This window comes from Silurus aristotelis (genome assembly GCF_946808225.1).
Source record: "Silurus aristotelis genome assembly, chromosome: 25".
Taxonomy (NCBI): Eukaryota; Metazoa; Chordata; class Actinopteri; order Siluriformes; family Siluridae; genus Silurus; species Silurus aristotelis.
Genome location: NC_139598.1, coordinates 14,965,426 through 14,986,691, shown reverse-complemented (window position 1 = coordinate 14,986,691; position 21,266 = coordinate 14,965,426). Strand labels below are relative to the sequence as shown.

Below are 21,266 nucleotides of genomic sequence, written 5' to 3'. Positions count from 1 at the left end.
TCTGTTATACTTTGTTTATATTTGTAGGTGTTCTATGAGTTTCTTGGTTTGGCATCGGTCACCCAAACCTTCTGATGGATGAAAGATGGATCCTAAGCATTGGAAATCTATCGACAAATATTAGAGAAAGAATCCTTGGAAAACAGATGAAGTAATTTGTGTTCTGAAGTATTTATTGAATTTAAATCGAATGACTTTTGTTGTATTTTCTATTCCACATTGCTTCGGCACAGAATGACACAAAAAATACCTGGATCGGAGGAAACAATTAAAATGGTCCTGTTGACCTTTGGTTGTTATATGTTACAAGTTTTACGGCTGTGTTTTTCAACCTTTGTACAATGTGTACCAAAATTTGTACATTGCAAAAAAATACATATAGACTATATATATATATATATATATATATATATATATATATATATATATATATATATATATATATATATATAATGGCAATTAAATATTTTCTGATTTGGCTATGATTCCAGCTACTAGCTAGCTAGTTTTGGGAGATCTCTCATTCGCCTGTGGGGTTTTCTCCATTAAATGGCGCACAAGCTCTCAACAAGGGCAAATTATTCCCAGTAACTAAATAATAAATTTTTTTGTACCAATTAAGTGTAATTGGATCATATCCTATTACAATCTCTGACAGCAAACTTGTTCAATTCAATTCAGCTTTATTTGTGTAGTGCTTTCAATAATAGTATTACAGATATAAGAGATAAAGATGTTATAAAGGTTAAAGTATAAGGCATGTTTAAGTTTAAGTTTGTTTCTTATAGGTTTATCCTTAATGAGTGCGCCGGTGGCAGCTCTGGCAAGGAAAATCTCCATGTGATGGTATGAGAAAGAAACCTTGAGAGGAACAAACCCAAAAGAAAACCCATCCTCAACATGTGACAATGAAGATCTGGCAACCCGGATTAGCCCTGGAGTGGGCTTTCTGCGCGAGGGTTGTCCTCGCGCGCTGTCACGTTCCTGGAACGTTGTAGACCACGCCGGCGTCACGCCTCTGATCACGTGCCCAGTCTCTTCCTATTGGCTTACGTCTGTAAGTTCCTTAATCACCATTGGTCCAAATCACAGATGGTTCCGCCCCTTTGTTTAAAACTGCTAAATAAGTATTATTACTAAACGAGTATGTTAGTCTCGAGTAGACTATTAGACATATTTTAATTCACATTTGCATAGATTAAAAAAAAAATAAAGGGTCAACTTACTCTTATGGCTTTGCAAAGTGAGCCTCGTCCTGTCTCATGTCTCCTTAAGGATGTAAGTAGCCTGCTAGCATGTTTAACCGGTTAACACCCGCTTTATTTTTTTATTTTTATTTTTCATAAATAACGCTTTTACGCAAATGTTATATTTATTTTGACTACTATTTAATCTTAAATATATGTTTCCCCAGGTCAAAATGATGCATATTGTTGATAATTAATATGTTTGAATAATACTCCATTTAGAGTCAGAGTTGCCAGATTGAACTAAACCACTTCTCAAACTGATGTACTATTTTAGCAATTCCACTTCACGTTAAACCTCCACAGTTTGTCATTTTGGATTTTTATACATTACATTATGAATGCTAGGAATATATATATATATATATATATATATATATATATATATATATATATATATATATATATATATATATATATAAAAATTCTAAAAAATTTTAACTTGGGGTAGTTTTGGATTAACTGTGTATTTTATCTCCAGTGCAAGACACCATGTCCATCTGCACCTGCAGAACCGATTCAGGGTGAAGCACCTCGCTTCCAGGCCATCAGTGTGATCCGTCACACATCAGATCCGTTGCCTTGTCCTTCCTCTGAGGCTTTAGGTCTCAAACCCTGCCCCATCAGCGCCACCCAGAGCTGGTGCAAAGACCACGATTGTGATGTGAAATCTGCCTGCTTCGAAAATGCCTCCAAAACCCCTGGCTTGGTTAACAAGCTCTCGGATTGTCCCACCACTGTGCCATCAGTGGCAGTGTTCCAGATGCTTGCATGTACAGTAATCAGTACAACCTCCTCTGCAGTTAATCCCCCCGTTTTAGTCGCCACTCCCGTTCCCACCATGGTACTGCTGCTCGCGAAGTCTCACACACAACCCTTGATTTTAACAGCTACAGGTTCAACGGACACTTCTATCTCCTCCATAGTGAAAAACCCACCACAGCTGCGTTGTCACATCTGCCCCCACGCTGGCTGCAGTAAAACATATCTGAAAAGCTCTCACCTGAAAGCACACCTGCGCATACACACAGGTGAAGGCGGATATCATACGTTTATTATAACGTGCTCCTTCTAGAGCTCACACCAGCACGTTTAATTCTATAACAGCACATTCAGAAGTGTTTTAATTTCACTAAATATGGCTTAAAGCTCAAGATTTTGTATGTAGATGTACTTTCCTTTTGTCGATATTCTCCTGTCGCTCCATGTCGCTCCAGCGTAGATCAGTAACTGATATGAGCAAAATGCTTTGCAATCGACTCAAATGATCACATGGTTCCCCATGGTTACTTGTATGGTGGTCAAATGGTACACTATATTGCCAAAAGTTTGCAAACACCTGATCATAAGTATGCGGGTGCTTTTTGAGCATCGCATTCCACAATTAGTCCCAATTTGCTCTTATTATTCCCTTCACTCTTCTGGGAAGATGGTTCTTTAGATTTTGTGGAGATTTGCGCTCATTTAGACACAAGGGTAAATATTCAGATACTGATGTAGGAGAGGTGAGGAGGCCTGGGGTGCAGGCAGGGTTTCCATTCCAATTTTGTGCCTTCAGCAATAACAGTCTGGGAAAGAACCACATACTGATGGGAAATTCAGGTGTCCCAATAATGTTGTCCCTATAGTGTATGTCATGAAATATCTGTATAAACTGTTAAATAATAGCAGTCCAGCTTGTTCATTTAGTTTTTCTCAGTTGCTTTAGAGCATTTCTCAAATCATTCCTCAATATTCGCAAACCACTAAGTGCATTTCTCAAACCAATTTGTACAAACAGCACAACACAAAAGCCTTAATTCATCTCTCTAAAGTAAGTATTTGGGTCTCATTGGCATCAGAATAACAAGTCCCTTTTGTCACTGTTCACACCCAAGATCATCACAATGTCATGTTGTCAGTATGATGGCGCACGGTTTCGGTATTTCCCGATTGAAAATGCACAAGGCTGAATTTCTTCTGTACGTTAACTATGGATTAAAAATGTACACACCACTGTATGTGGGATATTGATCGCAAAAAACGGAACAGGATTCACACTTTTACTACACTTTGTACTAGTGTTCGTTCGTATCCTGGTTGTTCATACAATTTTGTGTATCCACTCGTAAACTGAAGATTCACGAGGGTCACCTCTGACCTGTTTTAGAGTAGTTGTTGATCATTGGTTGATCTTGATGATGTACACTCACCTTCATAACTGACATTCAAGCTCCATCTGCTCAATTCATTCATTCACATATTTATCAATTTATCAAACTGACAGATTATGATAACCGGTTAAAAAATTTTCATCAATGACCTGTGCAATGAACCGAAGCCTAGATGTCAACTGGTAATGCAGGAAACAGCAGACGCATGTATGCAATCATCAAATGCATGCACTCAAGGTTTTCTCTTTTTTTTTTATGTGCACAAGTGACTCTATGATGTGGAGGTTGAACAAATAGTTTTGAGAATTTTATTTCTTAAATGTGAAACGTCTCAAAGCAACTGAGAAAAAAACTGTAATATTAATAGTATACAGAATTAAATACAGCTTGATCAACCAAAAATCTTTGACGTCCAATACTTATCAGATGTTCCAGTTTCTTAGTTCCAGTTCATGTTTTATGCAAACTTCTGATAAATCAGCCTATCTTGAGCTAAATCAGCTCTGTTGAGAGGTTGCTGTTTTTTTGTAAAAGACCTCACAACAGTGTTGTAGGCTGATAAGTTTGTAATCTAGCGTACCAGTGAAGATTTATTCATTCACAGACACAAAGCACTTTTATACGTCGCTCTGGACAAGAGAGTCTGCCAAGTGCCATAAATGTAATGTTTGAAACACATCGTCCACCACTGATCCTTGAATGTTACAGCTGATTCCATGCCTCACTGGTTAACACTAATAAAGCTCCTGCCTCTTTCCCACAGGGGAGAAGCCGTTCAGGTGTCAGTGGAAGGGCTGCGATTCGCGATTCTCCCGCTCGGATGAACTCTCCCGCCACCTGCGTATTCACACCGGAGAGAAACGCTTCACCTGTCCCGCATGCCACCTTCGCTTTACACGCAGCGACCACCTGGCCAAACACAAACGTCGCCATCATATGATCAAGAAAGCTCCGGATTGGCAGACATCAATCTCTCGGATTGGTGGTTTCCCTGCAGGAGTGCGAGCGCTCCTTCCCATCACGCTGAAGCCACATGTTTGAAGGAGCAACTTGAGCATGATCATGTTAGGTTGGGTTACTGCACTTTCTTCATCTTGTCTTTTGAGATGTGGGCAAATCAGCACTTTGTACATTTTGTTAGATATAATCGATCATGTGCGGTTGAAGAGGATAAATCTTTGCTCCGAAAGATCCACCATTTGAAGGTCGACCACGCTTGGATAACTTGAACTGTTCCAAGATCGAAGTCAAGCGCTAGAGCTTGTGGGTATAAAGTAATGAACACACTTGCACACAAGCTTAATTACTGACAGTGTATTAGCAAACAGGCCAACATTTTACATCTTCCATCTGAGGAACTGAAAACATCAACCTTTCAAATTGACACTGTTTGTTTTAGCAAACTTGGAAGCTCATCCATCATCTCCACGTTCCGAGCTTCTCCATCAGCACTTACAGAGACCATACAGCACTTTCTCAAACACACTGCACATTTATAATCGACAGACAACCAAGAACTTCTAGGCATGTGCAGATAATTGAATTCGTCTCAATACGTATCACACAAAACACATTTTTCGTTGCACGTGTCCTTCACAGCATTTGTGCTCAAAATGCTGTGCAGCAATAAACATGGTTACTAACACAAGCTCATGTGAATATTAGAAACTGCAAGAAGTAAACTATTAGCTAAAAGGTCCTATCTTTTTTTGTTTTATAGCAATATTCACCTCAAAGCTTGAGCACAAATGTAATATATAGTCAGCACTGTAGTTTAAGGCATAGACCAAGTAATAAATAACCACTGATTCTGACCAGCAAAAACAGGGTATATATATATATATATAAAATAAAATTTTAATCGCTCATTGTTCATAAATAAGGTTGTACGGAGGGGCGTTAAACATCAGTCCCAGCTGTAATTCATTTCACTTAGACACAACTTAGTGAATGGGGTTGCAAAGGGGTGGAAAACCTCTGCTAAATTTCCAGAAACTGTTCATGGGACGTTAATGGGAATTCATTAGAAATTTGTGGAAATTTATATAAACTTATATACAAACATTTTATTTGGTCATAAGCCGACATTCATGCAGACTAATACAGATTTAAAAATTTATTTTGACTTACTTGTTAGTATAATTTTGTTACACACAGCACAAGTAATTCTTATACACAAATTTGTGTAATATGTATGTAATTTATGTGAATACTCGCCAAACATTTTCTGACATTATTGTGTGTGCAGGATTCACGAAGTGATGTGTATTATGTTATGGAGGAATTCACAGTGCATGTAGGAGTTAATAGTTCTACAGTAAGTCTGCATGTGAACGCACAAGAGTAGAAATTCAACTAAAATTGCATTAAATCTGGTTGTTTTAACCAAGATTATCCTTCAAGATTTTTTTTTAACCTACATTTCAGTTCTTTGTTACTGGCTAACCTGTAATTTCTGTTCTGTTTATTCCCATGGAATGTTTCCAGTCTTGAAAATTCCTGGACATTGGAATTTCAACTCTAACAGCGAGCCACCGAATGAACTGCGTAATTTCATTAATTCTGGACCCATGCTTTGGTGTTAGTGTTCATTCCTAAATCTGAAATGCAGAACTGACACTTTTGACGTGAATGAGCCTTGAAGCAAACGAGCTGTCCCCCCCCCACTACATTTCAGAATTAAGATCAACAGTTTACACAATACGCGTTTGATTGATCGAATCAGCACATGCCTAGAAGGATCACATAGAAAACAGGACAATTAGAGGAACTCCATCTGCTAAAAAGAAGCCATGCGATTGTATTCAGTATTGCAGTTCTATTACACTACAAACTTTATAGTGAGTCATTTTTCACAGTATCAGAGCTCTCCAAATTCCTAAAATGGATGACACCCCCTCCCCCCACTAACCATCCGTGTTCCCATATTGCTTTTTACACACACACTCGGACAGCTGCAGCACAAGAAGAGGAGAATCTAGTGGTGGTCTTGTGAATCACCTTACGTAGATGCAGCTGTCTTTATAGCGATACTTCAGCTCTTAACAACACTCAGGTTTCTAAGCGAGCCATCTAACGTTACATACAGCAGTTTAAAACACGGCAGCGCTAAAAAGAAAAGAAAAGAAAAGAAAAACTTAATGTGTGCATTCAGAAACAAATAGTTGGACTTAAATCATCCTGAATACAGTAGATCAGGCTGCAGAGCTACACTGCCACCTGCTGGCTGCTTAAACACCAGCATAATAAAATACATGGTTCTTTAAGAAAAAAAGAAAACAAAAATTAAAATCCCACCCTCGTATCCAATAAATAACACCAGACTCTGTCTTGCAGCAAATATTATTACATATATACACTGGTCTGTATATATTTATAAAACTGAATTAAATATTCGAGCAGGTTTGTAAACAGCACTAACCACCGATCCCGCAAATGACTAAACCTTATCGTGACGATATGCATGACCGTAAATGTGTTTCCGATCCAAAAAAACAAAACAAAACAAAACAAAAAACCCATTTAAAACCTTCATTGTATTCTGGTCCCAGAAGGTTCTCTCTTTTTTTAAATTAAATTAGCCAGCCGGAGCAGCTGTGGTTGGACTAAGCTGGAGTGGAGATGGCGCTCTTGCTCAGAGTGGGCTTCTGGAAACACGGGACCAGAGAGAAATTCTTCAAGGCTGTGTCTAGTGTGACGCCGTAGTTTTGAATCTCGTACCTGAGTAAGCAAAATGGGTTGTTTAGGGCGATCACAAGATAGTGTTGCTCAGAAAAAAAGATAGCTCCATATTTGAGAATTAAAAATCCTAATACTGAAATCCCTCACCAGTCTTGTGCGTAGATGATGTAGTGTACAGGCTGCGTGGTGCCGCCCATAACTCCGAGACTGCTCGCTCCGGTGTGATTAAACACCAGCCAATCTCCGACACTAAGTTCAGGAAGAAGACAGGAGTCCAGCACTTGGTCCAGACCATCGTCCGAGCTCCCCCAGAGACTGCTGAAGAAGAGCGGCTCCTCAGCGGGGATCTCCTACAGCAATAGAACCAACAGCACACCGCCGTTCAGTTTCCTTGTACACAAACGATTGGTTAGTGAGAAAATGTTGTGCTTCAGTTCTCTTGGTGTTTCCTAACATAATTAAACCATATTGTAGAAATTAAGTGATTGTTTACTGGTAAAAGCAGCGATTAGGAAGATCGAGTGGAAAAACGCCTATTTGACGTTGCCAGATGATCATAAGTGTTAAAGCAATTATGGTACAGTGATTCACCTTGAGAAGAGTAGGAACAGGAACAGATTCCTCCAACAGCTTGTAGGCAAAGGAGCCAAACACGCCATCATTCAGACAGTACGTGAACCCCGGCTCGTTGCTTCCAGACAGCGTATCTGAGGGGAAAAATAATTAAAACATACATGAGTTATTTAGTTTAAGGAAAATAAAAGATATACATATATACACATACACACACACACATATACACACACACACACACACACTGTTTAGGGGTGTACCGTTACACCCCTAATAAATATATTAAGAGAGAGAGGGAGAAAAATTGTGCTAATATAATATAAAGAATAGTATATAAGAGTAAGTTTCGCCCAGTGCTCACCGTGTTGCTTGGCATCCTGAGCCGCCGTTTTCTTCGAGATGATGCTTACAGCCAACGAAAAAGCAGCAGACACATAGTAGGCTCCAGGTTCGGCAATGACTTCCACGCCTGTAGACTGAGGGAAATAGGCATCCAGCATGGGTTTCAACGCCGTGTTCACCTGCATCAGAGAACAATTCAAATCAATATCATTAGAAATATCAACATTGGAGAGGAAAAAATTAAGCTTAGAAAACAACCTGAGGGAAGCACTTTATATAACAACACTTGTACTCTTGAATCTGATTCATTAGGTGCATCTTAATGCCTCACTCGTTTTTTTATCTCATTAAGATCGCGAGAGGATAAAAGTGAGGGAATGAGCTACTGTTTATAGCTGCTGTAGAAAAGTGACAACAGGAAGCAACTTGCGTTATTGATGTTCCACAACTATAAATGTGTAATTTAATTAATAAAACATTTATATTAATTCAGGGCAATAAAAACTAACTTATTATATTGAATATTTTGCTTTAAAACGTAACCTTGATTTTGTCCAGTAGATGGTGCTGTGGCTCTGAGCTAATAAGAGCATTTTAAAAATGAATGGATTCGGAATACCATGTTTTAAGATTAATAACTTAATGATACGCTTTAAACGCACGACTTTGCTTCAAACCAGCTGCTTCACTAGAAGATCTCTCAGAGTAAACATGGTTTAAAAATATACACATTACCTTTTCTAGCTGAGCCTCGACTCCATCGAAGCCTCTGCCAATGTCTAAAATACTCATGCTAAATCCAAGTTCCATCTGAGTCAAAACAAGACATGGCCTTGCATCATTTTCAAACTATTGAACACAGAGCAACAATAAAATGGCCGGAGGTTCATTGCAGGTTGCTGACTTACCCCCATGTCGAACAAACAGCGTGCATCTGAAACAGCATGAGTGAAGGCCTCGAGTTCGACACAGCAGCTGGGAACGTGGAACCTGGAAAAGAAAGCAAACAATTCAGTCGCTTACTAGGCACAGACATGTGGAAACAATTAGTTATACAATGCATCATGACACAGCATGCACAGGTTCATGTTATTCGTTTGTTTAATTTAGGGAAAGAGGCCGTCTAGGTAAACAGCATGTGCACAGACAAAGGCATCTGCCTTTTGAGAAGAAAAAAAAAAAGGGTTTTTTTTTTTTATGAATATCATCACTCCAAAGACAATCCATCTATTACTATACTGCCTATCATACACCGGCTGGAGCCCATGCCAGGCACAACGTTGGGGACACAGTTTTCATGTATGTTTTAGGGGTGCCAAGTCATCATCAGCCTACATCGTGTCTTTAATCTGGGGGAGGACACTAATGTGCCAAAAAATACTTGTGCACTGTTGGTTTTCTTTATACCAGAAGCAAATTTCTTGTATGTTTAGCCATACTTGGCCAATAAAGCTGATTCTGAGAAAAAGTATTGGAAGAACACAAACACACAAACAGCGAAGGCTCAACACACTAATCTGTAGCTTACAGCACAATAAAACACCATGCTGTGAAACATCTGTGTGGAACTCACTTCACGCCGGTTACGTTCAGACCGAGCTCCTTCGCGCACTCCAGCAGGTGCCTGCAGTCCTTCAGCGTGCAGCCGAACGCCATTGCCATTTCCTCGTGCTCGCAGCCTGCTGCGTACACCTGCAGCAGCAACCTAAAGCCAACAAATACAGTTAAGCATGCTGAGAGCCACCCAGAACATCATGCGCAAATCCCATCTAACAACAGTGTGTAAAACATGTGTACGCTGGACATCCACTGTCCACAAAATGCCCTCCTGTCAATGATCACTAGTAGAGTTGCAAAAGACTGGAATCTTTCCGTGGGAATTAATTGGATTAAAATGGTAATGTACAAAAATTACAGGTTAGTCTATAACAGGGGACTTAAATGTAGATAAAAAATAAAAAACATTATACAATATACATATTACACAAATTTATATATAAAACATTCTTGTGCTGTGTGCAAGCTACTGTGCAACAAAATTGTACCAACAATTGTTGTAACAACAAAAATTTATATATTTTTAAATCAGTGTATTAGTTTGCATGAATGTCGGCTTATGACCAAAGAAACCGATTATATTTCTGTTTGTATATGATACATTTTATATAGATTTTCCCAAATTTCTAATTAATTCCCATAAATTCCTGGAAAGTTTCCAACTTGGAATATTTCTCAAATTCCCCAGATTAAGTACTTATAGAAAGTTTCCACCTTTATTCCACCCTTATCTCTAGTTGCTTCAGATGGACAAAATACCTCCAGTTTTGCTGCATTCGATAAGAAATAAACACATTTAGAAGAATGCCGATGTAGATAAATAATCAGCGACAGGGCGTTTGATGCAACACAGGGTGTTAAAGTAATCTGCTTTAGAGCGTTATTATTACTTCTTATTATAAAATGGTTAACACAAAACCTTTACTCGAGGCCAAAGAGAGAAGTCCAAGTACGCACGCGTGCCGCTGAATTCTTACTTTGCGTTTGGATGGCAGCGAGCGATCTTCCTCATCTCAGCCTCGTTGTCGCACACCAGCAGCTGGACACCATGTTTAGCAGCATATTTAATAAGTGCGAGTTGTTTGCAGGCTCCACCCAGAATGACGTCTTGAGCAGGGACACCGAAGCGCTTCACCAAATCCAACTCATGCTGTTGGAATAATGAAGATTAGGCCACACCCATCTAAAGGTTTTCCAGATTTTTTTTTTTTTTAAGACACTGACATGACATTATTAATGTTCTCTGACTCATGTGTTCTAAAGAAGCCGGCAAAGTTCAGGTTTACCTTGCTGGAGCAGACAAAGCCGGTTCCAAGTGCAGCCAGGATCTCAACCACAACAGCACTGCTGTTGCACTTTACCTCGTAAAAAGGTCGAACCCTGTCCATGTGAGATTTCCATCGGATCTGCTGCCAAATGACGGCACCGAGATCGGCCACGAAGAACGCACTCTTTTGTGCCTATAGAAGAGAAATCAAACCACTGTTAATCATCTGCACCTACTGCTTTTTAAATGGGGTAAATATTATGCTTATAGACACAATACACAGTCCAGTGTATAGAGCTAATTGAAATATTAGTACAAGCCCACAAAGAGTGTTTGTACTTTATTGTATTATTATCAACGTTTTTTTTTTTCTCCTCCACTTAAATGTTCCTCATAAAGCAACCAATTCCACCAAGTCTGAGTTTCAAACAACCAGTAAGCTAAATTTTTGCTTTTTATAATTCTTCAGTGAAATTTAACACCATGTGAAAACCGATTTCTGGAAACTTTCCATGAGAACATCTGGGGAATTTGAAATTTAAAACTTACCAGAAATTTATGGAAATTAATAAGACATTTATATAAACTGTATCATTTGCACACCAACATTTTGTTTGGTCAGAAGTCGACAGCATGTGAACTATTACAGATTTAAAATGAAATTTTTTACTTTGATTTAATTGTTGCAAATTTTTGTTGTACAATAGCTTACACACAGCACACAAGGAAGTTTTATACACAAACTGGTGTAATATGTAGGTATTTTGCATGAATACTTGCCCTTTTTTTTTTTATACATTTTTTTGTGCACAGGATTCAATTGTGCATGTGAATGATGAATGTGCAGGGTAGAAATTCACCTGAAATTGCATTCAATCTGGTTGTTTTAATCAAAAGTTTCTTTTTTGATTATTATATTTGTTATTTTTTCCAACTACATTTAAGTTCCCCGTTATTGGCTAAACGGAAAATTTTTAATTCCCAGTTTATTTCCCATATATTTCCACAGTTAGTTTCCAGTATTTGAAAATTCCCAGATTTTTGCATCCCTACACAGGACTCACTTGAGTTTGGTCAGAGATGTGTTTGTTGATCACGTCATGGAGAGCAGTGTCTCCTTCAAGCAGCTCGACAGAACAGAGCAACTCGTCCAGTGTTGCTTTCATCCTCATTTAAAAGCCAGTGACAACACAGTCATAAAGCAGGTCACCAATTCAGCAAAGCCCTCGCAGCTCCTGGGTCCTAGTGATAGCCACTGTAAAGCCAGGAACCAAACCAAATAAAAAGACATGAATCATCATCATTTATGAGAAGGCACACTGAGGCTAACATGGTAATTCATCAAGCATAATACTAATGGTGTGTGATATTGACAAAACAGCGATATCTTCGGTAACGATGATTTAGCAGAGTGTTATTTTGCTGGTACTTTACAACAGAAAGCTGATTGGCTGTTGCATGTTGGTCTCATTTCGTATATATTAATATCAAGATCATCAGCAGTGCTGAAAGAGCAGCAGTCAATTATTTCACATTATCCTCACCCCTAAAACAAACATGTATCATTAGAATTTTTTTTTTATACATTTATAAAAGAGAAAGTAGGACATCTCTGCATTCTTCCTGCAGGCGGTTTGAAAAAACATGGGCGTAAAATACATTCCACTTTCGGCAATCGGCCTCGTTATATGAATCATCAGGGATCGTCAGTGCAGCAACTGTCACTTAAGTCTATCCCGCTTCAACCTGCTGAACTTACAGAGTTAGGTCGGAAGCCAGACCACTCCTGTTATCAGCTAGGATCCCAAGGGGGCTCAGCGTTGAAGTCCAACCGCTCACGGCACCCAACCGCTCCTGCGCAGGTCTGACGAGTCACAAGCAGCTGCAAGAAACGAAACAAAAAAGTCAGCAATGACGAGTTTGTGTGTGTACCCCGGGGACACAACGAACGCCAAGATTTATGTTCAGAGACAAGATCTCTAATTAGGTACAGCGAGTTGGCCAAGTTTCCTGTCGAACTTTGATAATCTGTGTAGTGTTTCTACTTGAAGGTTGTAACACTATAGCTAGGATTTCACTTTAACACAAGGTGATATCAAAAAGTTAAATACAATGCCCCCAGTTTTCCTCTTCTTTTAGAAGCATCTCAAGCACCTTTTGCTATTCGCACTGAATCTTGAATGGTTTCAAAATGGCGACCTTTGAGCTTCAACTTCAGGAAGAGGTGGAGATATGGCAAATCAGGAGAGTAGGGTTGGTGCAGAAGTGAGATCATATTATATATGGATCGTTCTCTGACGATCATCATGCACAAGAGCTTTATGAAGGTCTTCCTGATCTCTCGTGAAGTTCTTCTGTTATCATAGCAAGTGTTCCTCTCGAAACACCTCGAACGACTCATTGCAGCATTGCAATGTGCCTAATGTCTCTGCGGCAGATTTACCCAGTTTCATGCAGAATTTCACGGTTGCCTCGTCTAATACCAATTACGTCTTCTTGAATTTTAATTCGGAGCGGTCCGAAACCCGCGTGAAGAGAGGCCTGGAGACATGTCTGGAGAAGGATCAGACTAGTATGAGCTGACAGGCGGGCTTTAGCCACTTATAACCACTCTGTCCAACCGTGCTGAGCAGAAAAGCATGACACACAACACCACACTGAACCTGGAGACAATGACAGAAACAAACCGGATAGACAACGTCTGAAAAAGAAAAAAGGACCAGGCATAGATGATTGATGTGCACAAAATTATTAAACCTGTCTCTGCATCGTTACAGCATTACACTGCTAGACGCAAGAGCCCATGTAGACTATGTTTACATTCATCGCAAAGGTGTTCAATAGGGTTGGAGCTCTATAGTAGGAGATCTTCCACTCCAACCCATGCAAACCATATCTTCATGGAGTTGGCTTTATGCACAGGGGCATTGTCATGGTGGAACAGGTTTGGATCTCCTAGTTTAAATTTAAGGGAAATGTTCATGCTACTGCATCCAAAGACACCCTTTACAATTGTGTGCCTTCAACTTTGCGATGACAGTTTGGGAAAGAAACGCATATGGCTGGGCAAGTCAGGTGTCCCAATACTTTTGTCCAAATAATGTATGTGGACGTGGTGCTATGTGTCTCATAATTTTATACATATAATTAATAATCATTTCAGGAAGTAAACAGGGAACAAAGGACATACGGGTCTTTAAACACAATTGAATGCAAATTACACCACAAGGTATTATTTGCACAAGGGCACGCGCCCGGTGTCAGGGCCGGAAATGAAGCCATCCGGAAGAATTTACGAGTCTGACAAGAAGAACAACGCTTTATTTTAACCTTTTTAACTTCTTTCTAGTCAACTATTTATATAACTAACCAACTAGCTATAGTATTAATTACTGTAACTGCGTTATTTATTACTAAGACCTCCGTGAGCGCTAAGCTAGGTAGCTAATTACACTCTTAGGATAAGACGTTAGACTATAACATTAATGTATATTTATGATTATTCATATTATATTTCAAATAAGTGACCTTTTACAATTCTACAATTATTTTCAATATATGTTTACGCGACCAATACCGGAAGCGAAAGCGCGCACGAGCGCTTCAGCTGTGTGTGTGTGTGTGTGTGTGGTATCTTAACTCACATACCTGAGAGAAAATTCTAGTGAAAGGGTTTAACCGTCTCTTCTTTTTCGGCGGAATGTTTACAGAGTAAAGGGAACACAAATAATAAAAATAAAATGCCCAATTGCGACGTCCATATATTCAATATTTCGTCCCCTCAGAAAGCGCGGATAATCAGAAGGCGGAAGTGCAACACGCCTAGCACGAGACACTTCCTCCGAATACAGACGTTTGAGAGGTTTGAAGTAGGCGGAGCCGGTGCTTATGTGTAAACCATTCGGATGTCAGCAGGCTCATTTTCATCCACCAATCCAAGGGGTCTTGTATTAAAGGGGCGGGGATTATGTTTAAAAATGAAAGGTACGTTATAAATCCTGCTGCGCTGTAATGTACACTTTATCCAGCAGAAGTGTACACTTTTCAAGCGCTCTCTAGAATATCTAATGCGATTCGTGACGTAACCGCGAATCTCGGAGGTTTACAACATTTATTATAAGTACTGTAGTGTGAAGGTTTAAGTTAGTGTCTAAATAATACACCAAACAGTTAAATGTGTTTTTATATAAACTCCACTGTCACTTAGGAGAAGATTAATAGTTATAAAAATATATAGTGTGATTAGAAAAACAGTAAATTTTTACTATTACACACATTAGAAACTGGAAAACAGCAGAAATAAATAGAGAAATAGATAAAAATGCAAACAGACAAATAGAAAGATAGCTAGATAAAGAGAGAGAGATAGAGAGAGAAATGTAGACAGACAGACAGACAGACAGATGATAGATAGATAGATAGATAGATAGATAGATAGATAGATAGATAGATAGATAGATAGATAGATAGATAGATAGATAGATAGATAGATAGATAGATAGATGCAAACAGACAGACAGACAGACAGACAGACAGACAGACAGACAGACAGATAGATAGATAGATAGATAGATAGATAGATAGATAGATAGATAGATAGATAGATAGATAGATAGATAGATAGATAGATAGATAGATGCAGACAGACAGACAGACAGACAGACAGACAGACAGACAGATAGATAGATAGATAGATAGATAGATAGATAGATAGATAGATAGATAGATAGATAGATAGATAGATAGATAGATAGATAGATGCAAACAGACAGACAGACAGACAGACAGACAGATAGACAGACAGACAGATAGATAGACAGACAGACAGACAGACAGACAGACAGACAGACAGACAGACAGATAGACAGACAGACAGACAGACAGACAGACAGACAGACAGACCTACCTGGAGCATAAAATTTTCCACACATACATGTTTTTCATGCCCTGGACAGGATTTCTTGCACTGCACTGTTAGCTGCAGGATTATAGCTATGATGTAGAAACGGGGTCTAATCCAGTCTGCAAGCTCTTCAGCACATCTCTCAGCTCAAGTCTCTGTGTCCTGTATATGAGCGAAACAGATGCTGCTTCTTATATTTGAGAGCTGATCTGAGGGAGGAGTGATGACTGCTCATGCCAAGGGTGAGAATGAGAAAAAAAACAAACAGAGGAAACGAATGTGAGACTTTGATTGTCTCTTGATTTATTAAACTTAAGTGACAAGTCTAGTCATAGTGTGGTGAATTTAGCATTCTCTGTAGGAAGTTTTCTGCAATTCCCCTTTATGAGTGACCCTTTTCTTTATTTTCATTGTATTTTTTTTGTTTAGGCAATGCTATAGCTAAGCACATGCTGTATGTGATTTAAAAATGAGAATATATGATTTTTGTGTAAAAAAAAAAAAATTTATTTTTTTATAATTTTTACAGATGACATTAGTTCAAACCTTGTGTCAAACTAAAGAAAAGATTCTACCAAATATCACTGAAGTGCTGGATAAAATCATCGTCCATTAGTTTTTGGTGGATTAGCTGCCCAGGTCCAGTGTTAGATCAATGCAAAAGTATTTATCTGATACCAAAAATGTCTGATTGATTGCCGGATTATGGTAAAGGTGGTAAAAGTTGCTTTGCGCCATTAAATTGTTTATATCTGTGCTGCTAAATAGTCATATAAACATATCAACTGAGACTAGAAAAAATAAATAGGAACTAATTTATCTCACACACAATTAATGATCATCTATTGACATGTAAATAAACAAACTATTTGCCATCTCAGGGAGTTTTTCCGTTCCATAGTCACCATTGGCTTGCTTATTAGGGATGAACTTACAATATCTATCTATCTATCTATCTATCTATCTATCTATCTATCTATCTATCTATCTATCTGTCTATCTGTCTGTCTGTCTGTCTGTCTGTCTGTCTGTCTGTCTGTCTGTCTGTCTGTCTGTCTGTCTGTCTGTCTATCTATCTATCTATCTATCTATCTATCTATCTATCTATCTATCTATCTATCTATCTATAATAAAGTTAAGGATTAACAGTGTTTCCAAATGAATTTTGAGCTCACAACCTTAAAAGTCCGTGTTAAACCTTGTGTAAACCACTTTTACCTTGTGCACAGGATGATATCTGCATGCTTCTGCTCACTTGTGTGTTTGACAAGTAATATAAACACTCTAAGTCGAACAAAAATGTCAAATGATCCAGTGCAGCTGGAATGGGGAAGTGACACAATGCCTCTGTTTGTTCGACCAGCTCTAACGCCACATTGCCAGTGAAAGTTTGTCCCTCTGGACCACACAACAAGTGTTCCGCGTTTTGTGCCGGCTCCTGCAGGACTATAAATGACTGCACGGCTCCTAATCTTGTGTTGCATCTAAAGTGGCTCCCAGTATAGCGAGATGTTTGATTACCATTGTTCTGGTTAGAATGGTATCTCAGTCTGAGGCGCCTGTCGTTGGCAAGACATGTGTTTTGCCCGCTGCAGGCTGTAACACCCCACGGCTTTGCACCATGCAGGAGGAATTTGCATTGTTATGGCTACTCAGAAAGACCTGACATGAATTCTTTGGATTAAGAGACATGGTAAAAGGATTATTAAAAATAGAAACAGAGGTTATTTGTCCCATATGCATTGAACACAGTGAGAATATTTTCTTCGCATATCACTGCTGGTTAAGTTTGAGGTCAGAGAATAGGGTCAGCCAGGATACAACAGTGGCAGATTGGCAATGCTGGGCCTAAAACCCTCAACCATCTGATCAGTAACCCAGTTTCTTCCTTCATTCATTTTCAGTATCCAGTTGTGGTTGCAGTGGATCTGGAGGCTCCTTGGGAGAATATGTTTATTCTCTTCTGGTTACAAGTACTCCCAAGGTCCACCTTGAATCCACTCTGTCCCTGACCATGATTAAACAAATACTGAAGTGAATAAGTGAATTAATGAATGAATGATTGTCACAGTATATTACAGTTGAGCATCTCATTTCTTCTGTATGGCATCTATGAATTTTAACAGCAAAAATGTACACATTACTGTATTTTGAAACCAGACAAGTTTTACTGTACTGTACTAGTGTTTGTTCATTTCTGGCTTTTCATCCATTTTCAGAAATTGTAATTTTGTTGCCAATCGAAGGTTCATGAGATTCACCTTTGACGTGTTTTAGAGAACTAGTTGATCATTGGTTGAACTGATGCCGTACACTCGCCTTCATTGGCGACATTCAAAATTCATCTGCATAATTCATCAATTCAAGAGACAGTCACAAAGAAAAGTCGAAAAAAAATTTAAGCTTGACAACGGGTTTTACTATTTTGCATTCAATAACCTATGCAATGAAATGATTGATGTTTTGGGGGATAAGACCATAAGACCATTCAGTTCTTCAATTAAACGAGTGTATCAAAGCATTCGCATTTTGATCAAAGCAACGAGAAATTGCTTTTATGATGTGCACAAGTGACTAAACGATGTGGAGGTTGAACAAGTAGTTTAAGAATCTCATGTCTGATCTGAGAAACGCTTCAAAGCAACTGAAAAAACTATAAGAATCACAAAATGATGGCAATGAGATGTTCATTGATAGAAATACTTAATTTCGAGAGATGAGGATGTTGAGAAAAGAACAGGCTTTTGCAAGAACTCTCAAGATGTTGTGCTGTTCGTACAAATTGTTTTGAGAAATGCACTTACTTTTTTGCAAATATTGAGGATGATTTGAAAAATGTTCCACAGCAACTGACAAAAACTGTAAACTATGAAAGAAATCGCCAGACCAAAGACTCGACCAGAAGTAACATAATTAACGTAATTTGAATAAAGATTATGTTTTAAAAAGGCAATGCAGGGAGTGTATCTTATTCTTGTCAAGAGCATTATATCTGTTGATATGACTACATAGTATGGAAATATGAGTTTCAAAAATAAAGCTATATAAGACACAGATGCAGTTAAATTACATTTACACAGTACAGTACAAAAGCTTTGAGTATTATAGAGGATTCATCCTTGCGATTTACATTCCAGTTGCCACCTTTAAAGACTTTGAACAACCACGGGGAGGGAAAATTATTATCGGTTCTCATTAGAATACTGAATCTGAGTGGGTATGGATATGTAATACTTTTTGTAATACATAAGTTGTTATGTGATGGTCGTTTTGTATTGCTTTGTGAAGCCGAATACTAATTTCCACTTAGTTGAGAATAAGACTAACTAATTACCTAACTAATTAGCTAGCTAACATATATTAAGACCCTGATCCCATGACTACACTGCTGTGAGTTAAATTCTGGGCCTTTTTTTTGGTAAGCAATATCCTGAATTGCTCAATTCTGCCTGGTTTGAACTTCGGATCATTTGTGAGTTGAATTTGCATGAAAAGTGTTTGTGCATAGAATAAATTAAAACAGAAGCAGTGAAATTGGCACATCATAAAAAGATCTTTGTCATATTTTTTTTTCATGCTGTAGCATGCTGTGCTGCATTTGATGATTAACATTTCCAAATCTTTGGATTCTTTATATTACATTTGTAATCAATAAGCAATCAAAATACTCATTAAAACCTGGGTCCGAAAAGAAAAAGCTATGCGTCGAATGACCCACTGATAAGATAATGTTCATTATTATTTCCATTATTTAAGAAATTTTCATGATTAGTGCATTCCAAAGTACCCCAAGGACACCGATATCAGTCAGGCCTAAGAATAGACAGGCTTTAACCGTAACAATGGGACATATCTTGGGTGTTCTCTCTCATTATCTTTAACCCTTTACCCTTAAAAGGCTTACCACACCTATTTTTCATTGGGCTAAAGCACTAAAATGCTTCATATCAGTGCAGCCTTGGTTATTTTTCAGTGGCAATGATCTCAAATAGGGAAATGGCTGTTAGCCAACTTAGTGTAGCTACAATCTATATACAACCCCAATTCCATAAAAGTTGGGACACTGCATAAAATGTAATTAAAAACAGAATGTAAGGATTTTTGAAAATCTTATAAACCCGTATTTTATCCACATAGAACATATTAAATGTTTAAACTGAGGAAATGACCTTTTTAAGAAAAGCATTTTAAATAAAAAAAAAAACAAGGTCATTTTGAATTTGATGGTTGCAACACGTCTCAAAAGAAATTTGACAGGGCTACAAAAGTCTGAAAAAGTAAATGTTATTTAAATTAAACATTTTGTTAATTAAACTAATTAGGACCATTGACAACAGATTAGAATATAAAATGGTGTATCTTGGAGAGGCAGAGTCTTTCAGAAGTAAAGATGGGAAGAACTTCAGCAATCTGTGAAAGACTGTCCCCAGATTGTGTAACAATTTCAGAATAATGTTCCTCAACATAAAAATGCAAAACAGTTAAATATATAATAATTTGCATATTTGGAAATGCTCCATCAATCCTGAACGGTATATACAGGTTTTAGAGAATCAAATGCTTTCATCCAGAAAATATCTTTTTGAGCAAGACAATGCTAACTGCATCTTGCTTCTATAACAATAGCATGACTTCGTAGTAGAAGAGTCCTGGTGCTAAACTGGCCTGCCTGCAGTTTAGACTTTATACCATTTGAAAACATTTGGTGCATCATGAAATAAAACACAACAAAGGACACCCAGAACCCATTCTTTTTTGGGTTGAAGCAACCAAAATTAGGTTTTAATGTGTGTGAACCCAAAAGAACCAAAATGTTGATCAACTTAAGTATTAAAATGTACCTTTTTTTTTTTTCGTGCTAATGACCAGACATTTGTGGGTTCAGATTTCATACCTATCACTGTTGTAACCATTTTATCAAGGCTTTAAACTTTCAGTTATTTAGCTTTGCAGCAAGTTTTTACGAATTTACAATCTCGGCTAGAAAAATATGAGCCCTAGCCTCACAACTTCATATTATTTTTACTGCCATAGGGGGTGCTGTTGTGCCAACAAATGTCCAAAAAATATTTGTTAGCAATAAATGATGTGGTGTCTATGCTAAATACAAAACCTTATACTTTTGTGTTTCTATCATCGAAAGATCATTATATAACTTGCCCGTGCAACTGGAACCTCTTTACTGGAACTGATTGTATTTAAGTCCATATTTAGAAAGCAATAAGCAATGACCCTCATGCTGATGACATTTAGGAAACTAAGGAGGCGTTGTAACGACACGCTAGCGACACGGATGTCGCTGGAGACTAAACAGCCACCTATATTCTCCTCCTGCCACCCTGATATGCATGCGGGTGACCGATTAGGCGACGCGTGCCTAGACATTGTCTTCGCTGCCTGGACAAACTCCAGCCACTGAGCAGCGTAGCGCGCCTTTTGATCTGAGCGTTCGGCTCCAGTCAGTCCCAGCATTGTGTCCCAACACAATGCAACCCAGACCTGCTGAACTCCACAAACAGATCCCTTTGTGGGTTTTTTCTCAA

At 38.3% G+C, this 21,266-nt stretch overlaps 2 protein-coding genes across 8 annotated transcripts; one reads left to right on the top strand and one right to left on the bottom strand.

The window, feature by feature from the left end:
• The first annotated feature begins 1,129 nt into the window (after positions 1-1,129).
• klf10 (Kruppel like factor 10) lies at positions 1,130-5,405 on the top strand. 3 transcript variants are annotated; one of them, XR_014531524.1, is made up of 4 exons: positions 1,130-1,278; positions 1,729-2,278; positions 4,164-5,035; positions 5,097-5,405. XR_014531524.1 is itself a non-coding variant. In XM_083529470.1 (3 exons), the coding sequence occupies exons 1-3, from the start codon at positions 1,231-1,233 to the stop codon at positions 4,439-4,441; spliced, it is 876 nt and encodes a 291-aa protein (XP_083385596.1). In that variant the 5' UTR covers positions 1,130-1,230; the 3' UTR covers positions 4,442-5,405. The 3 variants fall into 3 exon arrangements, 1 of the variants encoding a protein (XP_083385596.1); XM_083529470.1 differs by having other exon boundaries at positions 4,164-5,405; XR_014531523.1 differs by lacking the exon at positions 1,729-2,278 and having other exon boundaries at positions 4,164-5,405.
• Positions 4,700-15,884, bottom strand: azin1a (antizyme inhibitor 1a). 5 transcript variants are annotated; one of them, XR_014531518.1, is made up of 13 exons: positions 14,469-14,686; positions 12,975-13,483; positions 12,580-12,702; positions 11,885-12,075; positions 10,840-11,013; positions 10,531-10,703; positions 9,570-9,701; positions 8,905-8,986; positions 8,732-8,806; positions 8,016-8,175; positions 7,673-7,788; positions 7,229-7,471; positions 4,700-7,120 (listed from the first exon to the last, which is right to left on the bottom strand). XR_014531518.1 is itself a non-coding variant. In XM_083529464.1 (13 exons), the coding sequence occupies exons 4-13, from the start codon at positions 11,990-11,992 to the stop codon at positions 7,006-7,008; spliced, it is 1,338 nt and encodes a 445-aa protein (XP_083385590.1). In that variant the 5' UTR covers positions 11,993-12,075; positions 12,580-12,702; positions 12,975-13,483; positions 14,469-14,683; the 3' UTR covers positions 4,700-7,005. The 5 variants fall into 5 exon arrangements, 3 of the variants coding, with proteins under 3 accessions (XP_083385590.1, XP_083385591.1, XP_083385589.1); XM_083529464.1 differs by having other exon boundaries at positions 7,229-7,431; positions 14,469-14,683; XR_014531519.1 differs by lacking the exon at positions 12,975-13,483.
• Positions 15,885-21,266: the final 5,382 nt, after the last annotated feature.